At 27.3% G+C, this 17,584-nt stretch overlaps 2 protein-coding genes across 2 annotated transcripts in view; one reads left to right on the top strand and one right to left on the bottom strand.

Annotated features, from left to right (window-relative positions):
* LOC134827174 (protein NDNF) overlaps window positions 1-17,584 on the bottom strand; it is a 76,066-nt gene that overhangs the window by 15,510 nt on the left and 42,972 nt on the right. The gene's annotated exons all lie outside the window — the stretch shown is intronic.
* LOC134828038 (uncharacterized) lies at window positions 987-16,857 on the top strand. Its single transcript, XM_063840983.1, has 10 exons — window positions 987-1,225; window positions 1,613-1,736; window positions 4,857-5,112; window positions 5,510-5,733; window positions 6,479-6,669; window positions 7,792-7,988; window positions 9,759-9,941; window positions 9,999-10,244; window positions 10,376-10,534; window positions 16,637-16,857. The coding sequence occupies exons 1-10, from the start codon at window positions 987-989 to the stop codon at window positions 16,855-16,857; spliced, it is 2,040 nt and encodes a 679-aa protein (XP_063697053.1).

Here is a 17,584-nt window from a genome sequence, read left to right as displayed (position 1 = left end):
CGCATTGGTATAAAGTTTAAAATGTGCATCGGGGCAAAAATTTAAAATGCACACAATTGCTTTATTTTAGAATTTGCAAAGAGGTAAAATTTAAAAATGTGCATTGGGACAAAATTCAGAATGTACATAGGGACCAAATTTCAAAATATACATTGGGGCAAAGCTCAGAAAGTGGACTGGGGCAAAATTTTTGAACGTCTATTGATGTAAAATGCGTCCCAGTGAACATTATAAAATGTTGCCCCAATGCATATTCTAAAAGTTTGACCCAATGTACATTCTGAAAATGTTATCCAAGTGTACATTCTGAAACTTTACCTAAAAAATTTTTTTTCGAAAAATAATTTTTATTTTCAAATAAATTTGAATTTCCAAAAAAAATTTTGTTTTAGCAATCACAAAAATATGACTTTCAAGCTTAAAACTGCAATGCAAATTTTGAAAAGTTAGCCCAATGCACATTTTTAACTTTGGGCATTCCTAAATTCAGACCCAATTCACATTCTAAAATATTGCCCCAATGTACAATATTTTTGGTACCTAATTTTCATGTCTCGCTCATGCCTTGCAAAAATTTTGGCCTGTGAGAAACATATTTTGTTATAAAATTAATATTAGCCACATGCGTGCATAATTTTACCTGCATGTGAGCAAACAAATTCTTTTTCAACAGCTAGTTGTCGAACAAATATTTGTCTAATGCAGATACACCAGCACCATCATTATTTGACATGAAACTACAATTTTCATATTTTCCTCGGCCACATTTGAATAAATGTCACTGTTGCGTGGGAGAGCAAAGCATGATTTTAAGTACCGCAAATTTTCAGTTAAACGTTGGCAGGCAACGAGTTTGATCAACGAATTTCTCTCTTCTCCCAAAAAACCACTCGTAGCGCGTCGGTCACGTGTGTAATTCAATGAATATCATTAATATGCTTCACTTCGTGTTTGTACAACAAATAATTTTCTGGCAAATTTTTACCATGGTCATGGCTGTTACTGTGCTACGAGATCCGTATGCCAGCGGACCTGCGGCAATAAATGCCGGAACACAATGTTTACAAGAGTTATCAAAGGCATATTTTCGTTCGCCAAGCAAAGAGCACATACCGAATTTGGCGATTATTTATAATCATGGCTTATCATCGCCAGCTGCCGAAATTCCCGAAGCATATTTGATGAGTGTGCACGAGAATCTCATGAACTCCAATGAGAGTGAGAGGTAGGTAGGAAAATTTTAATGAAGTTTTTTAAGGTTATGAGTTCGATTTTTTAACAGAAAAAAAATATTTTTATTTTTTTTTTTTTAATTTCAAAGATACCTATTTAATAAAAAAAATTATTTCATTTTGACAATTATCTAAATTTATTTAAATTTTTTAAAATTTATTAATTTAAAAAAAAAATTAAATATAATATTTTTTAAAATTAATTTTTTACTTAAATTTGTATTTTAATTTATTTTTTATTTTATCACCACACTATTTGAAAAATATTAATTTATTAAAAAAAATATTTAATTAAATAATTTTAATTTTTATTGAACTTTTTTCATAAATGAACTTTTGAAAAAAATATTCAATAAATATTATTTTTTTTATTTCATTAGAATGCAATTAAGAGTCCTCTCCAACACAGACTTTGACAAAATTTTCAAAACATCATTCATCAAACATCATTCAACCCGCGTGCCGACGGATTTTTACTTGATGGTAGTCGATTCCTTCGAAGGGGTAAGTAGAAGTATTAAAATAATAATTAAAAGCCATTAAAATAAGACAATAATGATAAAAGTGTCATCAAAGAGCAATAAAAGCGTTCCAAAGACGTAAAACACGACAAGCTATAAAATCTGCGCGCGTAAAGTACATAAAAAAGAGTTCATTGAAAAAAAAATCAACAATTTAATTTTTAATTGCAAATTTCTACCCTTTCCACTTGATCTATTCAATTGCAAAATAATATTGAACTCGCTTTCAATAACACTTCAAGCACCGTCATCCAATTTCTGAAACAGTTAAATATTTATATCAATTATTCGATTGAATTCATTGCGATTCAAAAGGACTTTCACGGTGATGGATCAACCTACGTGGAAGGAAAAAAATGAAGATAAAAAGACATTAAATGGAATAAATTATGAATGAGCGTCTTTAATTTCGTTATGTAAGCATTGCGCTTCGAAAACTTAATCTATTTTATTTATTTTTCATCTTCTTCTTTCATTTTATCCTTTTACGATTTCCTCTTGAAGCCATTTAATTTTAGCATGTCTTCGTGGACTCTTAATTATTGAAGAATGACTTTCCATGTCCCTTCGTTTTCTTTTTTCATTTTCATTAATAATCACATTAATACGAAAAATCGAGAGAGAAAAATATGACGGAAAAAACAAGCACATTGTCATTTATCATCCTTTGCCACATTGGCCAATTTTCTATTGTAATCGCATCATCATCTTTCTTAATTAGATGTAATTCTGCGTTACTCTGTGTGTTAAATATTATTTTGTTTATTTCTTGCGAAAATCAAGATAAATTGAGTTGTTTTTTTCCGGCGGAATCGATTTTGTGTTTAATCAAAGTTATTTTGGCTGGTAAGCTGCAAAGGAATCTATTTGTGATCAATTATAACTTTGGGATAAACTTTTATATGCCCTTGAGGTGGTTCATAAAGTTCATCTTTGCATGACCTTTCGCGCGAATCAGATTGTTTACTAACACAAAGAAAAAAAAATTAAGTGGTTAGCGGCAAATGACCTACTTAATCATAATTTGTTATTTTTTTTTCTTAGGGACAAACTAATTATTTTAAAAAGTATTATTCCATTTTTGGATTAATTTATAAACTTTATTAACTATTTATCTATTAAATTGATTAATTATTTAATTTTTATTTTATTTTAATTTTTTATTTTTAAAATAAAAGAACATTCAAAGCATTCTCTAATTATACGAAAAACGATAAAAATTTTATCAATTGGATTTTTATAAATTTTTCAATTTTTGTGAATTAATTTTTTTTAATATTAAAAAAATGTACACGATTTTTTCTACAATTTTTCATATATAATCTTCAATAATATTCTGAAAAAAGTTCATTGGTTTTTTTTATTTTTAATTTTTTCTGATATTTTTTTTAATTGTTATTATTTTCCTTTTGCTAATTTTTCATCAAAATTTTAACTTGAAAAATTATTATTTAATCAAAAAAAAAATTTAAATTTATTTTTTTTTATCCTCTTTTTTTTACTTTTTTTTTTAATTCTTTATTTTTTTTTTATTCTCTTTATTTACTAAAAACAAGGTGGTTTTTTAAAATTCTTTACAAAAAATGACGATAGGCAATTTATTTTTAAAATGGAATAGTTAAAGTGGGAAATGTCCGATGTTTTATGAAAGATACGAATTTTTCGTAGATTTTTTTCTGAATGGCATTTTTTTCTGACATTCAGCTTTTTCATAAATCTGATTTCCTCGAATTTCATTTCAAACAAACGCAGGTAATTACACTTTTTCCTTTGAGTCGCACATGAAAAAAAATGCAGATAAACATTTTGCTTCTAATTGCTACAAAAGTGAGTTAAAATATCATGCGATGCATATTCTGCCCCTTTTTTTTATCAGTCATCTCTTTGCATTTGCAAACATCCATTCCTCTCTGCATTAAGTAAACTCTAAAATTCTGTCGAGTCTGAATATATGCAAATCAACGTGCTCTACGAGGCATAAAAGGTTTCTCTTATCATAATTTTGTTACACAAACAAACTGTGTTAAACGTTTTAGCATCATAAAATTTTCGACATTTACAAACATTTTCCATTCGCATGCACACACCAGCCGTTATTATTTAATCAAATAAACAAACAGCACCTGCATCGTCTCTTTTTCTCATCTCGAGTGGCTCTGGTCCTTGTTGTTGTAATGCGATACGAGAAAAAAAAATATGTAACATGATAGCATAAACTATTCTATTTCCATTTTAATTTTTTTTTTGCAGTCATATTTTTTATTTTAATACCTTCTCGCAATTACAGCAGCTCTCGTATCCCTTTGGAGACCGGATATAATTTACTGATTTACGATAGGCCGCAATTTATTTCGTAATAAAATGGAATAGTTAAAGTGGGAAATGTCCGATGTTTTATGAAAGATACGAAAAAATATTTAAGCTTCCCTTAGGAGCTACAAAGCTTTAAAAAAAATGCGAATGCGTGCTTTTAGTGGAAATTTAGAAAAATCTAGATGGCCATTTAAAAGAGAATTTTTTAAAGAAAAAAAAAATTGTTTAAAAAAATCTTTTTTAAATAAAACATAAAAATAATCGATTTTTTAAACTAAATTTTTAATTTCAAAAATTTTTATTATTTTTTTTTAAATTAATTTAATTAAAAAAAATCGAAAGAAATTTTCATAAAATATCATGAAATACAATCAAATAAAATTAAATTAAATTTAATTAAATCTAAATTAAAATTTTTAATTAAATCACATTAAAATAATTTTATTTTTTTAAATTAAATTATTAAAAAAATTAGGTATTGAAAAAATTCTCATCAAAATTTAAAAAAACTAATATAATTTAATTTTTATATTTAATTAAATTAAATATAATTTATTTTAAATTAATAATTAAATTAATCAACTAATTTAAATTAAAAATTTAATTAAATTAAATTAAATTAAAAAAAAAAATAAATTAAAATTAAAAAAATTAAAATAATTTTCCAAAAATAAAATTTTTGCCTTAAAATACGCTCAAATCTATTTTTATTTTCAATAATTTTTATTTTATCTCGTTCTCTTTTCCCTTTGCACACTCACATTTCTTTGCTGGCTTGTCGCGGTCGCAGCTGGAAAAAATTCTACACAATTTAAGCAAACTAGCGACATGGAATCCGTATGGCAAATTCATAATTTTATTTAATAATCCAAATGGGCATCCCGGTTTCGAGCACGACGCGGATGGCAAAAAGCTTGCGATGAAAGTGCTGCACTTTATGTTCATCGGCCACCATTCGGTAAACGTTATTTTTGCATTTGGTACACGGGTCACGCAATACGAGTTGTACACCGGCGATCCGTATCACGGCGATGAAAATGAGTGCGGTATGTATGTTTAATTTTTGATTGAATCCGAAAATATTTAGCGATGATTCGGCACAATAAAAAACCATCAAAATGTGTCCGGAATTGATTTATGCAGCAGCAACCAAAAATGGTTTGAACCAATCTCGGCTATAAATATTTTAGAAAATTCCCTTTTAGAAATGCGATTCTAAATTGGATTTGCTCGAAATTCACTCAATAATGCATGTAAATGTTGTGTAGCAGATGCAAGTGGATTCGCGCGACGAGATGTCACACACGTGTAAAAGTGACGTTGTTACACAACATGAAAATTCAACTAATTTAGTTGCTGAATAATTAATATGCAAATCATGTCGGCGGCAATAAAACATGCACACGGTCTCACGTTGTTTTTCCTCTCATCGCGACAAAACAGGTAAAATGAAGCCAATTTCCGTGGGACAATGTGTTAACGGTGTGTTTGCGCAGCCAGCGTTAACCTATTTCAAAATAAATCTGCCAAAGGTACCGAAGACAATGCGGACCTGTACCTTCAATGTGTGTGCACGCGTTGCCGAGCCATTCGTTAATGATGATAGATGTAAGACCGGCTTGGAGATTAGTGTTGTGAGTCTGCTGAAATCTGTCATGGCATTCAAGGTAAGGACGAACGAAGGTTCTTTGTCGCTTTTAATTAACTTCTGTGTTTGTGTTCTTTTAATTAATGAATTCCCTTCAATCAAACACGGAACGGAAGTATTTTTACCGCATTTCGAAGAAAAAATGCGGTACTTTTATCGGTTTGACGGAATTGGGCAAGGTCACGTGGTTAAATTAATTTTTGTTGAATTAATTAAGTCACGTGGTTAAAATTTGATTCAAACCACGTGGTTAAAATTTAAACTGGTTAAAAAATTATTTTTTTGATCACGTGGTTTATTAAATTTTTGCCTTATGAACAGTTTAATTTTTAACCACGTGGTTTGATTCATTTGTCAACCACGTGACCAAATTTATTTTTAAACAACTAGGTTTATTAAATTTTCAACCACGTGGTTTTAATACTTTTTTAATCACGTGGTTTATTTATATTTTCGAAATATTTTCTTGAATTTTTTAAACCTTTTAACCACGTGGTTTAAAAAAATTATAAATTAAAATTAAAATAAAAAATTATTTGAATCAAATTAAGTAAATTTAGTAGTTCAAAAATAAATTTGGTCACGTGGGTTAAAAAAATGTGGTTAGAAAATTTAAAAAAACCACGTGGTTGACTTAGTTTAGTGATCTAAAAAATTTACTAAACCACGTGGTTAAAAAATCAAATATAGCGAAATCGAAATGCGGTAACATATTTCATCATTCTCAGAACGACAACTTTTTATATATTTATTTATATTTTTAGGTGAATGTCACTTGTTTTCCCAGCACTCAAGATCGCGGCGAGATAATCGACACGGGCGTCGGATGGTCCCATCTTCTCGGAAAAATACGCCAAGATGAGTGCGATTTCATTGTCGGCGGTTTCTTTCCAGATCACGAAGTACACGGAGATTTCGGGCCAACAATGCCCATTTTTCAAATTGATTACACATGGTAGGTAGCCTTAAAAATGGAGTTGAGTGACAATTACGTATAATAATAATGCAAAAAATAATTTCGCGGTTGAGGTTTTGCGGACGACAACAGCGTGCGGTTGTATGGAAATTTATGGTTGTCACGCACAAAAGAGAAAATTATCCAAATAAGCAGTTGAAGCTCCATTATTAGCTTATCCCTCTTTTGTTCCTTTGTTCACAAGTCTCATTGTACAATCATTTGTGGAGCGAAGACGTAATCTGATTTTTCCGCCATGCGAATCTCTCTTTCTTTGATTATATTGTCAAGTTGTCAACAAATAAAATAATATAATTTTAGTTTTGTGCGGATGCTCTCAGTTACGACAATAATAGGAAAACAATAGTAAATCAGATTCTTGTCTCCTTCGAGTTTGATGAGATTTTCTTGAAATAAAAAAAAATATAATGGAATAATAAGATAATGGAAAATAGTGTCCAAAGGCGATTGGTATCTGCTTTCAGCTAGGAAGGAGATGCAAATATTTAGATTTTTTTAAGTTGCAAAATTTGATCACAACGATAGAAATTCGGAAACAAAAAAAATATATAAAAAATTAATTTTGAATTTTTTTTTTAAATTTTTGAAAATTTCGTAATTTTTTTGAAATTAAAAATAAATATTAATTAACGGAAAAATTTAATTTTAATTTTATTTTTAACCATTTTAGATTTTTTAAAAATATTTCAGCTTACTTTATTTTATTTATTGATTAAATAGTAAAATAATTAAACATTAAATTATTAAAAAAAATTAAAAAAAAAATTTTCATAAAATTAAAAAAAACTTTAAATTATTTATTTATAAATTTTTATTTATTTATTTTTTTTCTAAATTTTTTTTTCAAAAATTTTTTTTTTGGGATTTTGAAGATTTTTCTTTTTATTTTTTTAAAAAAAAAATAAATATAAAAATGAATATATTTTTAAAAACCAAAAAAATAAAAAACGTAAATTTAAATTACAAACAAAAAATTCAAAAATATAATTTTTAATTTTTTATAAAAATATTATTTTTTTTAAATCTTAAAATAATTTTTTTAAACATAATTTTTAATTATTATTTAAAATTTTAATAAAATAAAATTTTAAATTATTTCAGGTTTGTGGCTACTGCTCCTTACGAAGCACGCTGGAAAGGTCTCATCCGAATTTTTCAAATGGAAACTTGGAGTGCATTTTTCGTGGTACTTTTCCTTGCAGCAATTTCTTGGTTCATCTTTGGTCGTGCATTGCCAGAAGACCCACCCCATCGACGTTTTTCTACTTGCCTCATGAATTCATGGTCCGTATTTTTGGGTAAGCACTTTTGTAAAAAAAAAGTATCACTCGTTTAAAAAGCAAAAAGATTGTGTTAAGTAATGGATATCCTTGAGTGGAGAAAAAATCGTTTCATTTTACTTCTCACACCTGTGGCTGTTTACATCATCGCACTCAAAAAGAGCATTTTCTCTTAACCGTAAATAATTTCTCCTCTTATTCTTTGAGTTTTGACCGTAAATCATCTATAAATGCGAAATTCGAGAGAGAAATAAAAAAAGGAAAATGACGATAATGACCTTCATACTTCATCATTGTTATTGTCATTCGTGAGATAAGTGATCAAAATTCAAAAAAGACAGAAAAAATTGTATATTTAGGCAAGATGTTGATTAAGTTACATTTATTTTTTCTCTTTTTTATGTTTTTATCCGGAATGAATAATTTTTTTATGCATGTTTGTCGCCTCGATGGGCTTCGTGTCGTCGTCAGAAGATGTTTATTATTCAAAAAAAATTTTCACCCTACATCATACTTAGGGACTCTATCTGTTGAATGAATAATATTTTTCACAAAAGTATTTATTTATCTTGCAGTTTGTGTGTAGGTGTATATGGGCTGTCCGGCCACATCAAACCGGATAACGTCAATTTAAAACTTGAAGCGGAAAAAGTTTTCTCTTTCTAAAATAAATATTTTGTTAAGAACCATCCATCCATACATCATCTATTTATCTTACTTGTTGTGCATACGTAAATAGGATGGTTTTGCATAAAAAAAAATATTTTTTTTACGACACACACAGAAAATATAAAATAAATTTATTCAAATGCTTGTATTATCATCAACAACATCATCATCAGAGTCTTAAGAGCCAATTGGTGTTTATAAGGCAGAAGCAATAAAGAAAAATGATTCACCTACATTTTCTACGTAAATTGCGAGTAAATAGCATTTTTTACATAATTTATCACTTTTTTATTTGAATTAGCGGGAAAGCGATTTTCAAATTTTTAAGATTTTTTTTAATTGACATTTTTTAAGTTGAAAATTTTTAATTTTGTTTTTCAAAAAATATTCAAAGAATTTCAGACAAACAAATTGGCTCTTGTATGTCTCCTATTTCATTTTTTAAATAAAATCTAAATAATATTTAGTAAAAACAATAAATTATTTCCTATATTATAAATGGGAATTTTTCTTTAGAAAATTCTAAAAAAAAATTAGGTCATGAAAAAATCATAAAAAAATGAAACTATAAAAAATCGACATCGAATAATCCACGTTAATTTAATTTTTTTTACTTTTAAAAATTAAAAAATTTGAAAAATCAAAATTAAAAAAAAAAATATATTAAAAATTAAAAAAAGTTACATAAATTTAAAAAAAATAAAAATATTTTAAAAAAGTCAAAAAAAAAAATCAAAAAATAAAAAAATATTAAGATAAAAATCTTTTAAGACTCAAAAACGTTAAAAATAGCAAAAAAATTATTAAAAAAAAATAAAAATAATTAATAAAACGTTAAAAAATAGTAAAAAAAAAATAAATTTATTTTTAAAAAATTTTTGTTTCCTTTTCTTTTTATTAAAATTTTTTAAGACAAATGGAAGCGTAAAAGAGCTTTTAAAAATTCTAAAAAAATTGAAACATTTTTGATCATTGTATCGACCTATTCATGAGGGATTTCCTTATATCCACTTTATGTACATACTTTCCAACTATGTACCTACAACGCATTCAAAAGTACATTAGATAAACGTGAGGGTCTTTTTCATCGGAAAAACAACATTACTTAATATTTTTCAGGAGTTTCAACAAACAACCGTCCTAATTATCTCACGCTCAGAATATTTTTTGGGTTCCTGACACTTTTTGCCTTGAACGTCAACACAATTTACACGTCAAAACTCATCACGGTGTTCACAGGTGCCCTTCGTGACTACCAAATTGACTCAATTGAGGAGATACTCGACGAGGAATTACCGATTGGTAAGTTTATAATCCGGACGTATCTGTTCTAATCTAATCAACTTAATGCTCTTTGAGGCGGTCCACTTGAAAGCGCCGACTGGTTCGACAACGACGACGAACAGGATAAACATGTGCTGAGTTTGTACAATGTATCGGAAAACTTTCAGCCGTCGATCAGCACGTTAAAGCGGATTATTCGTGGTAACTCGAGTGCCTTACTTTCGCGTCAATATGTGCAACGACAACACCAGTACGAGAGCTACATGCATGGCGTATCGCTGAACGTCTTTTCCAGTGCGGTCGAAATCATATGTGAAAAAGGTATATTTTAATCAAAAGTGCCATTTATTTGACAGACAGTCACTTTTTTTTTCAATATCCCTCCGTTAAAGGAGAGTATTTAACAATAAATAATCCTTTCTGCCACTTTTTTCGTTTCTTTCGTGTAAAAGGCTTTCCCCTGCTGCAGGAATTCAACAGAGTGCTGAGCAATATAAACGACATGGGTTTGACATATAAACTAATGGACGATTTTAAATTCAATACAACCATTTTGCAGAGGATTATAAATACGGTCGAACACAATGAGGACGAGGAATTCCAGGAACAGGGTAAGAAAATACTTGAAAAATGTGTCTATGTGGGTCAAGATGTCAATATTCTATCATTCGTCTTGATGTGTTTTTTTTTTGTTGGGAAATGAATATAAAAATTGATCGGAGAGGCACGTGCATTGAATCACCTCTTTTTTCATTCTTCAATATCGTTTTCGTGATGTAAAAAGGGAGATATAGAGAATACAATTGACCTGGCGTCACCATTTCGTTACAAGCAAAAATAAATCTTCTACAGTCGTTTACATTTTTTTATTACACAATGGATAATAAATTAAGTTTTATTTCGAGCAAAAGCTGTGTAACAGTTGCAATTTTTAATATAGAATCCCTTTTTATGCCGTAATCCAATTTTTAATTAAGTCATAATTCTTTATTTTTTTACATTTAATAGAGAAATCTTGCTCGACGAGACTTTTATTATTGTTTCTTTCTTACATGGACCGTGAACATCAAACTGTTTTTTAGTTACTCAAAAAACAATTGGACCAAAATGTTTTATTTTATACTTTTAACCACCAGTAAATTTACTCTAAGGTTTAAAAAACTGAAGTTCTGAACATTGTGTAGAACAAATTCTTTGAAATAGGTCCAAATTTTTTTAAAAAGGGATTTAGGGCTTAAAATCTATTCTAATTAATCCAAACCAAGCAAAAAAGATTTATTACAGGTAAAAAAAAAATTAAGCTCGACTTTAAAGACAATAATTTTAGGAAATTTAAAAAAATGACAGATTTTTAACAAAATAACATAAAAAATTTGTTAAAAAACTTGACATTTTTTAAATTTCTTAAAATTATGGTTCTTTATAAAGCCCTGATGATGAATAATAAATTTATCCGAAACGTTGACCAATGAAATATGAGATTTTCTACTTTTGACCTGAAACCCATTTTTTAACAAATAAAATAAAATCAAAAATGTCGTCAAATTTATCAAATGTAAATTCGCCTCATTTACTAATTTTTAAATTAATTAAATTTTAAATAATTTTTTATTAAAATATAATTTCAATTATTTAAATAATTTTATTGAAAAAAAAATTATTTTCGTCTAAATATTTTTTTATAAAATTCAAAAATATTCTTTTTAAATTTAAAATTCTTAATTTTATTAATTTTTTATTTTTGAAAAAAAATTAATTGTCATTAATATTTTTTAAATTATTTTTTTAATCTCAATTTTTAATTTTTATTTTTTTTGAAAATTAAACAAAATTTCTTGATACTCACTTTTTTCAAGAGCATAATGTAACACGTTTACCCTGCTTACAAAAAAAATCTGACGTGGCCCTTTGTATTGTTTTTTCCCGTGCTCTTACTAAATCCTTTAATCCAAAATTTATTCGACTCTTTTATTATTATATTTACAAAGACGTTGCAGGATATTTTCTATTTTTATTGTTTGTTGTCTATTTACTCAAACACACACACACACAGCCTCTAGTAAAGAGATTTGCTTTTTTGCAATTGTATTTCAGAAGCTAAACACAAAATACATTTACTTTATTCGAAAGAACAACAAATGTTGGAGAAAAAAGCTGAGTGTTTACCGAACCGTATTTCCGGTACAGCTTTCCACATTTTCTTCCATTGTGTACAAGTATTTTTTTTAAATAAAATAAAATAAATGAATAGAGGTTCTTCCTCATACAAAATATTTTCTCATGCCACTCGTCGTTGTGGATATATGTTTTTATATTATTACTTTATATTTTTTTTTGTTGCTCAGAGTCTCGTTTGGCAAGTGAGCTGTAGCAAAGGACATGTAGGAACAAATCTAGACATTCATATTTTTTGCTTATAAGAAATTTATAATAAAAATTCAACAAGCATTATCTTCTTCTTCTTTTAATACAATGCAGGAATACGGAGCATGAGTAGTGCTTTTTCCTGTTTTTCTTTCCCTTTTTTGTATTACGAATCCTCATGGATGGACGATTTCTCAGAGGAAAATGAGAAAACCTATTTCCGATTCATTTTCTAGAAAATAATGCTTAATTTTTTGCTTTTTTTGTTAAATAAATAATGTTTTATTATGTCATATATTTCATCTTATATGACAAAAAGTTTGTTGACTTCTGTTTGAAAATGGAGACGACTGCTTGTCGCCATGTTTTTTTACATAACTCGAAAAAATTTGAGGTATGAGTTATTTATTAGAATTTATTTAAATGTGAAAATCGGGTAAAATTACAAAAAAAAAAAAAAATAAAAATATTTTAAAAATTATTTTTTTTAAAGAAATAAAAATAATTAATTATTTTTATAAAAAATTTTAAAAAATATAAAAAGTAGTAATTTTATTTAAATAAAAGAAAAATCAAAAATAAACAAAAAAAAAATAATTATTTTATTTAAATAAAATAAAATTAAAAAAATAAAAGTTCTGAACTTTTTAATTAAATTAAAAAAATTATTTAATTTTTGACTTTGAATTTTTAATTAATTAATTTTAAAGGTACAATTCAAATTTTTCGAATCTCAATCCAGATTTAAAAAAAAAAAATAAAATCAGCTTTAAAAATTAAATTCGTCTGAGCTTAGCAAGATATCGTGTTTTCATATAAGCTTTTGGCGAGACATTTGGATTACAATGCTCTACTTTTCTTGTTAAAACCGACTAAATTCCAAACGCCAAACACATAGTTAGTTCTGCAAGAAACGATATCTTAATCCAATTTAGCTGCCCATTTTCTTCTCTTTTCTTTGCATCCAGACAAAATGCAACACACACGAGTAAGCACACACACACGAAAAATATTCCAGTCAGTCTCATTTACCTTAAATTGTTGTCGGCACAGCTCAAAGAAGAAATTAAAGTGAATGTGTATGGAATCTAGATAATATTATTATCACTACACCACAATTTTGTATTTCTACAGCACTTTTTGCAACTAAACATGAAAAAAAAACGTGAAAGAAAAGGGGAGTGATAAGTGGATTATTTTTTGCTGTTGAAGGAATTTTTTCTAGCTTGTTCGTTCGTTTTTCCTTTCACTTCAATATCATAACAAAAATTATTGATATTAAAATGGTGTATAATTTCCATTAAAAGCTTCTCCTATTTATATTTTCCTCTCTTGTTCGTCTAGTCGTTCGAGGATGAGATAAGATAAAATATAAAATAAAAAATCAGGTAAAACGGTTTTAAAATATTAAAAAAAGGAATTATGGAAAACGCTTATTTATTCAGAAGTTAAAACGTGGAATCAGATATTTTAATAAAATTCCATCAATATCCTAGAGCGTCTAAAAACTTTGTGACAGAATAATCTTTGTCAAAAAGTTGATTGAAGTGAAATTTAATTCCATTAACGTCGCTATTATTTTCAAACATTCGCCCTAGACTGAATGTGTGTCAATTTTCCTTTGTCCTTTAGAATTTTTTAAGTAATAAGGCCGCTCAAAATATTTTTTTGATTTTTTGTCTCTTGCCCCATTTTAAAACCCAAAAATAAAAAAAGTAAAAATTTTATCAAAGATTTTTATTTTTTAAGGTTCATTCTAAATTATTTAAAAAAAATTAAAAAAAAAATAAATAAATAAATAAAATAAAATAAAATTTAAAAAATATCAAAAATTTAGGGTTTGAACTATTTTGAAAAAAATTTAAAATATTTTTTTTTAATTAACATTTTTTATGATTTTTTTTTTAATTAAATATTATTAGATTTTTTTTTATGATTTTATTTTTTTAAAAATAAAAAAATATTTTAAAAAATTTTAATTTATTTTTAATTTTATTATTTTTTTAAAATATAAAAAATTAAATGCGGTAAAATTATTAATTATATTAAAAATAAAAAAAAAATAAAAAAATTTATTTTAAAATAATATTTATTTTAATTATTTTAAAATAATGAATAAAAAAAAGATTTTTAATTTTATTATTTTTAATTTATTTTTTTTAATGTTTATTTTACAAGAAAAAAATCGTGACAAAAACTTAAAAAATTTGGACGGCCTAAAATCACTTAAAATTTAATGGAAAAACAAAACGTTTCACCTTTTTTGTCACAACTAACGACGTAGTGCCACCTAATGTCAAACATGAAGGAACAAAAACAAACCAAAACAAAAGTTGTCGCGAAACAATGTAAACGCCTACACAAAGACGGTTTTAACCTACGCATAGACGGCGGCTTGTTGATCTGCTGCGACAACAAGTTGTTTTGTTTGACAGGGCAACAAAAACAGAAAAAGGATCTTCCTCTATTTGGGGTTTCCGGCAAATTTGCGTCAAAAACGCGAAGGATTTCTTAAAAAAAAATATTTTTTCAGTAGAAAAAAAATCGCACCCTGAGCTCCGTTTGACATTTAGTACAAGACATTGTTCCACCTTTTCATTGTAACGAATTACCATTTTTTTTTTCGTTGAACAATGGCTCTTTCTAATCTAAAGGCCAAAAAAACGTTAGTCGGGCTTTGTACATATTTTCCATTAACAAGGATCTACTTTGCGTGAATTGCGCTAAACTTTCAAAATAACAAGAGCAAATTTGTTGTTTGTTTCCGAGAAGCATTAAAATATACATGCCTTGCATGAACGACAAATAAGCTTTTGTTTTGCTTTAAAATTTATTCAGGACTCGCATTGTCTTTCGTCGTCGTCGTCGTTGTGTCTCGTGTGTGAGTGTTTGCCTATATTGACACAAAATTTAATGCGTTAATGTTACAAAAGCTTATCTGTAAATATTTTTCCAGTTAGGCCATGTAAATTGGTTTCAAAAGCTGTATGTTTAACTTTCTCTCGTTTTTTAGATTTTTTTTTTTCATTTTAAAATGTCTCTGTGAATATTTTTTCGCTCGTCGTTTCCTCATGTTATTCATAAAGGATTCATTTAAACCAATAAAGGCTGTTGCTCTTTGTCTACATGTTCTAACTGAAATGCGAATTCTATGGGGGATCAACACTAAATTGGGTAATGTAATGTATAAAATGCCAATTTTGCCCCCTTTTTGTAAGTTTTTTGTGAAAAATAAAAAACAATTTAACTTATAGACCGTAATAAATAAGATAGAGAGACGTGGGCTCCGGTTTTGTATGCGTTTAAAATCAGTTTTATTTTCTCCTTTAATTTTATTTTATTTGTAGGAACAGGCTTTAATGACTTTATTTTTAGAGAAAAAAGGGAAACGGATGAAAAAGGGCAGATTATGTTTAATCCAATTATTAGAGAAAATATCTTAACAAAATTAATAATATTAGACCCCTTGTTTGTCGTGTTGTTGCAAACGTTATATCTTTATTGCTCTTTTGCTGGTTGAAAAAAATATTTTCATTTCTTAAAAGATTTTTTAGTTCGAAGTAATGTATTTTATTTTTTCCCTTTTTTATAGTTTTTTTTTTAATTCTCATTTATTTAAAATGTAGTAAAATTCTATTTTTATTTAAAATAGTTGATTTTTATATAATTTTATGGTTTTTTTTCGTTAAATTTTAATTTTTTTAATTAAAAAATTATTTTTGACTCAAATATTAAATTTTGAAATATTAATAAAGGTATTTTTTAAGACTCTTTACTATTTTTAGTCAAATTTCGATATAAATTTTGTTTAAATTAATTTATTCAGCTTTCTATATATTTTTTTAAAATTCAAGTAAATTAATCTTAAATTAATTAATTAAATTCAATTATTCGTCAATTAATTTATTTTTTTTTTTTAAATAAACTTTTTTCTATTTTTTTTTCTCTTTTAAAATTTAATTTTTTTTTTTTGTACTTTTTTAAATTAAATTAGTTAGAAAATGTTTGTTCTTATGTTTAATTCGCAAATAAAAAACTTTTCCACTTCAACGTCAAACATTAAAGTACTTACAGTCTGTCCATTCATTTATAATTAAACGAAATCCCCTTTTATCAAGTCTCGTAAAATAGCTCACCTGGAAGTAAAAAACAAAACAAAAATTTTAATTAGAATAAGAGAAAACATTTTTTTTCATAGCAGGATACATTTCAATCTATTCAAGCAAAACTTCCATCCATTCATCTCTAATTCTTTTTTTCAATCATTTAATTTAATGTTTATCCTCTTTTAAATGTTTTTTTTTATGTTTTTCTCTCTTTTTTTTCCATGACAATCTGTCGACACACAGGCTCTGAAATTGTGCTTACACTGGACCATCTACAAAGTGCATTCATTATTTTCCTCTTCGGCATTCTTTTGTCTGCTTTTATCTTTATTATGGAAATAATTGTAGCGCATCCTTGGACACAAAGAAAATTAAGTTTTATTTGGAAAACAGACGAGAGACGAGCATTGCGAAAGGCATCAACACGCGCACCAACGAAACTGCACCAGAAGAGAAAAAAATGAGAAAAATGCTTAAAACCATCATCTATTAGAGTTTTTCGTTTTATTTTTTTGCATTGCAAGAAGAATTGTAAAAACCCCAAACAAATCACCATAATACAAAAGAATGCTGTTGGCAAAAAAAAAAAATTAAATGCATCAAAGAGTGCAGCAAAAAAAAAACAACAAAAATACTGTAATGGGATGGGAAGCTAGCAACGTGTTACCATAGCAAGCCATACTAATCAAGGAATGAACAATTTTTTTTCTCAATAAAATTTCTCCAAACGTATAAAAATAAATTGTTCTAAATAAAAAAAAATGCTTGGCAAAGTTATTGACAATTTAGTCTAAATACATGTTTTTAATTACAAACGCCTTCATTTTTCGCAGTGTTTTTTTAGAGTATTTGTTGTCTGCGCTCCAGGATACTTTCCAGCTGTTTCAATGGCGGTGCAGTGAGTTCATCACAATGAACATGGCAATAAATTCTAGACCAATTTCACTAATATACCTCGATCGTTTGGTACTTTTTTTTCTCCCAATGGCAATGTATCGATTCAATTTATTGTCAAGGCACTTTTTCGCTGCCCTACGGATTAAAAAGGGGTCAATTTAACCTCCTTTGAAGATGATCATCTTCAAGCTCGCCTTCAAGATTGGAATTTCGTCTTCAGCCCTAAAAATTAGACCCCTTCATGATGTAAATTGAACTCCTTAAAAAAAGTTAAATAAGCTCCTTGAGGGTCAC

The sequence above is a fragment of the Culicoides brevitarsis genome, chromosome 1 (genome assembly GCF_036172545.1).
Source record: "Culicoides brevitarsis isolate CSIRO-B50_1 chromosome 1, AGI_CSIRO_Cbre_v1, whole genome shotgun sequence".
NCBI classification, from domain to species: Eukaryota; Metazoa; Arthropoda; class Insecta; order Diptera; family Ceratopogonidae; genus Culicoides; species Culicoides brevitarsis.
The sequence above is the reverse complement of the archived record's forward strand: the minus strand, read 5'-3'. Positions and strand labels throughout refer to the sequence as shown.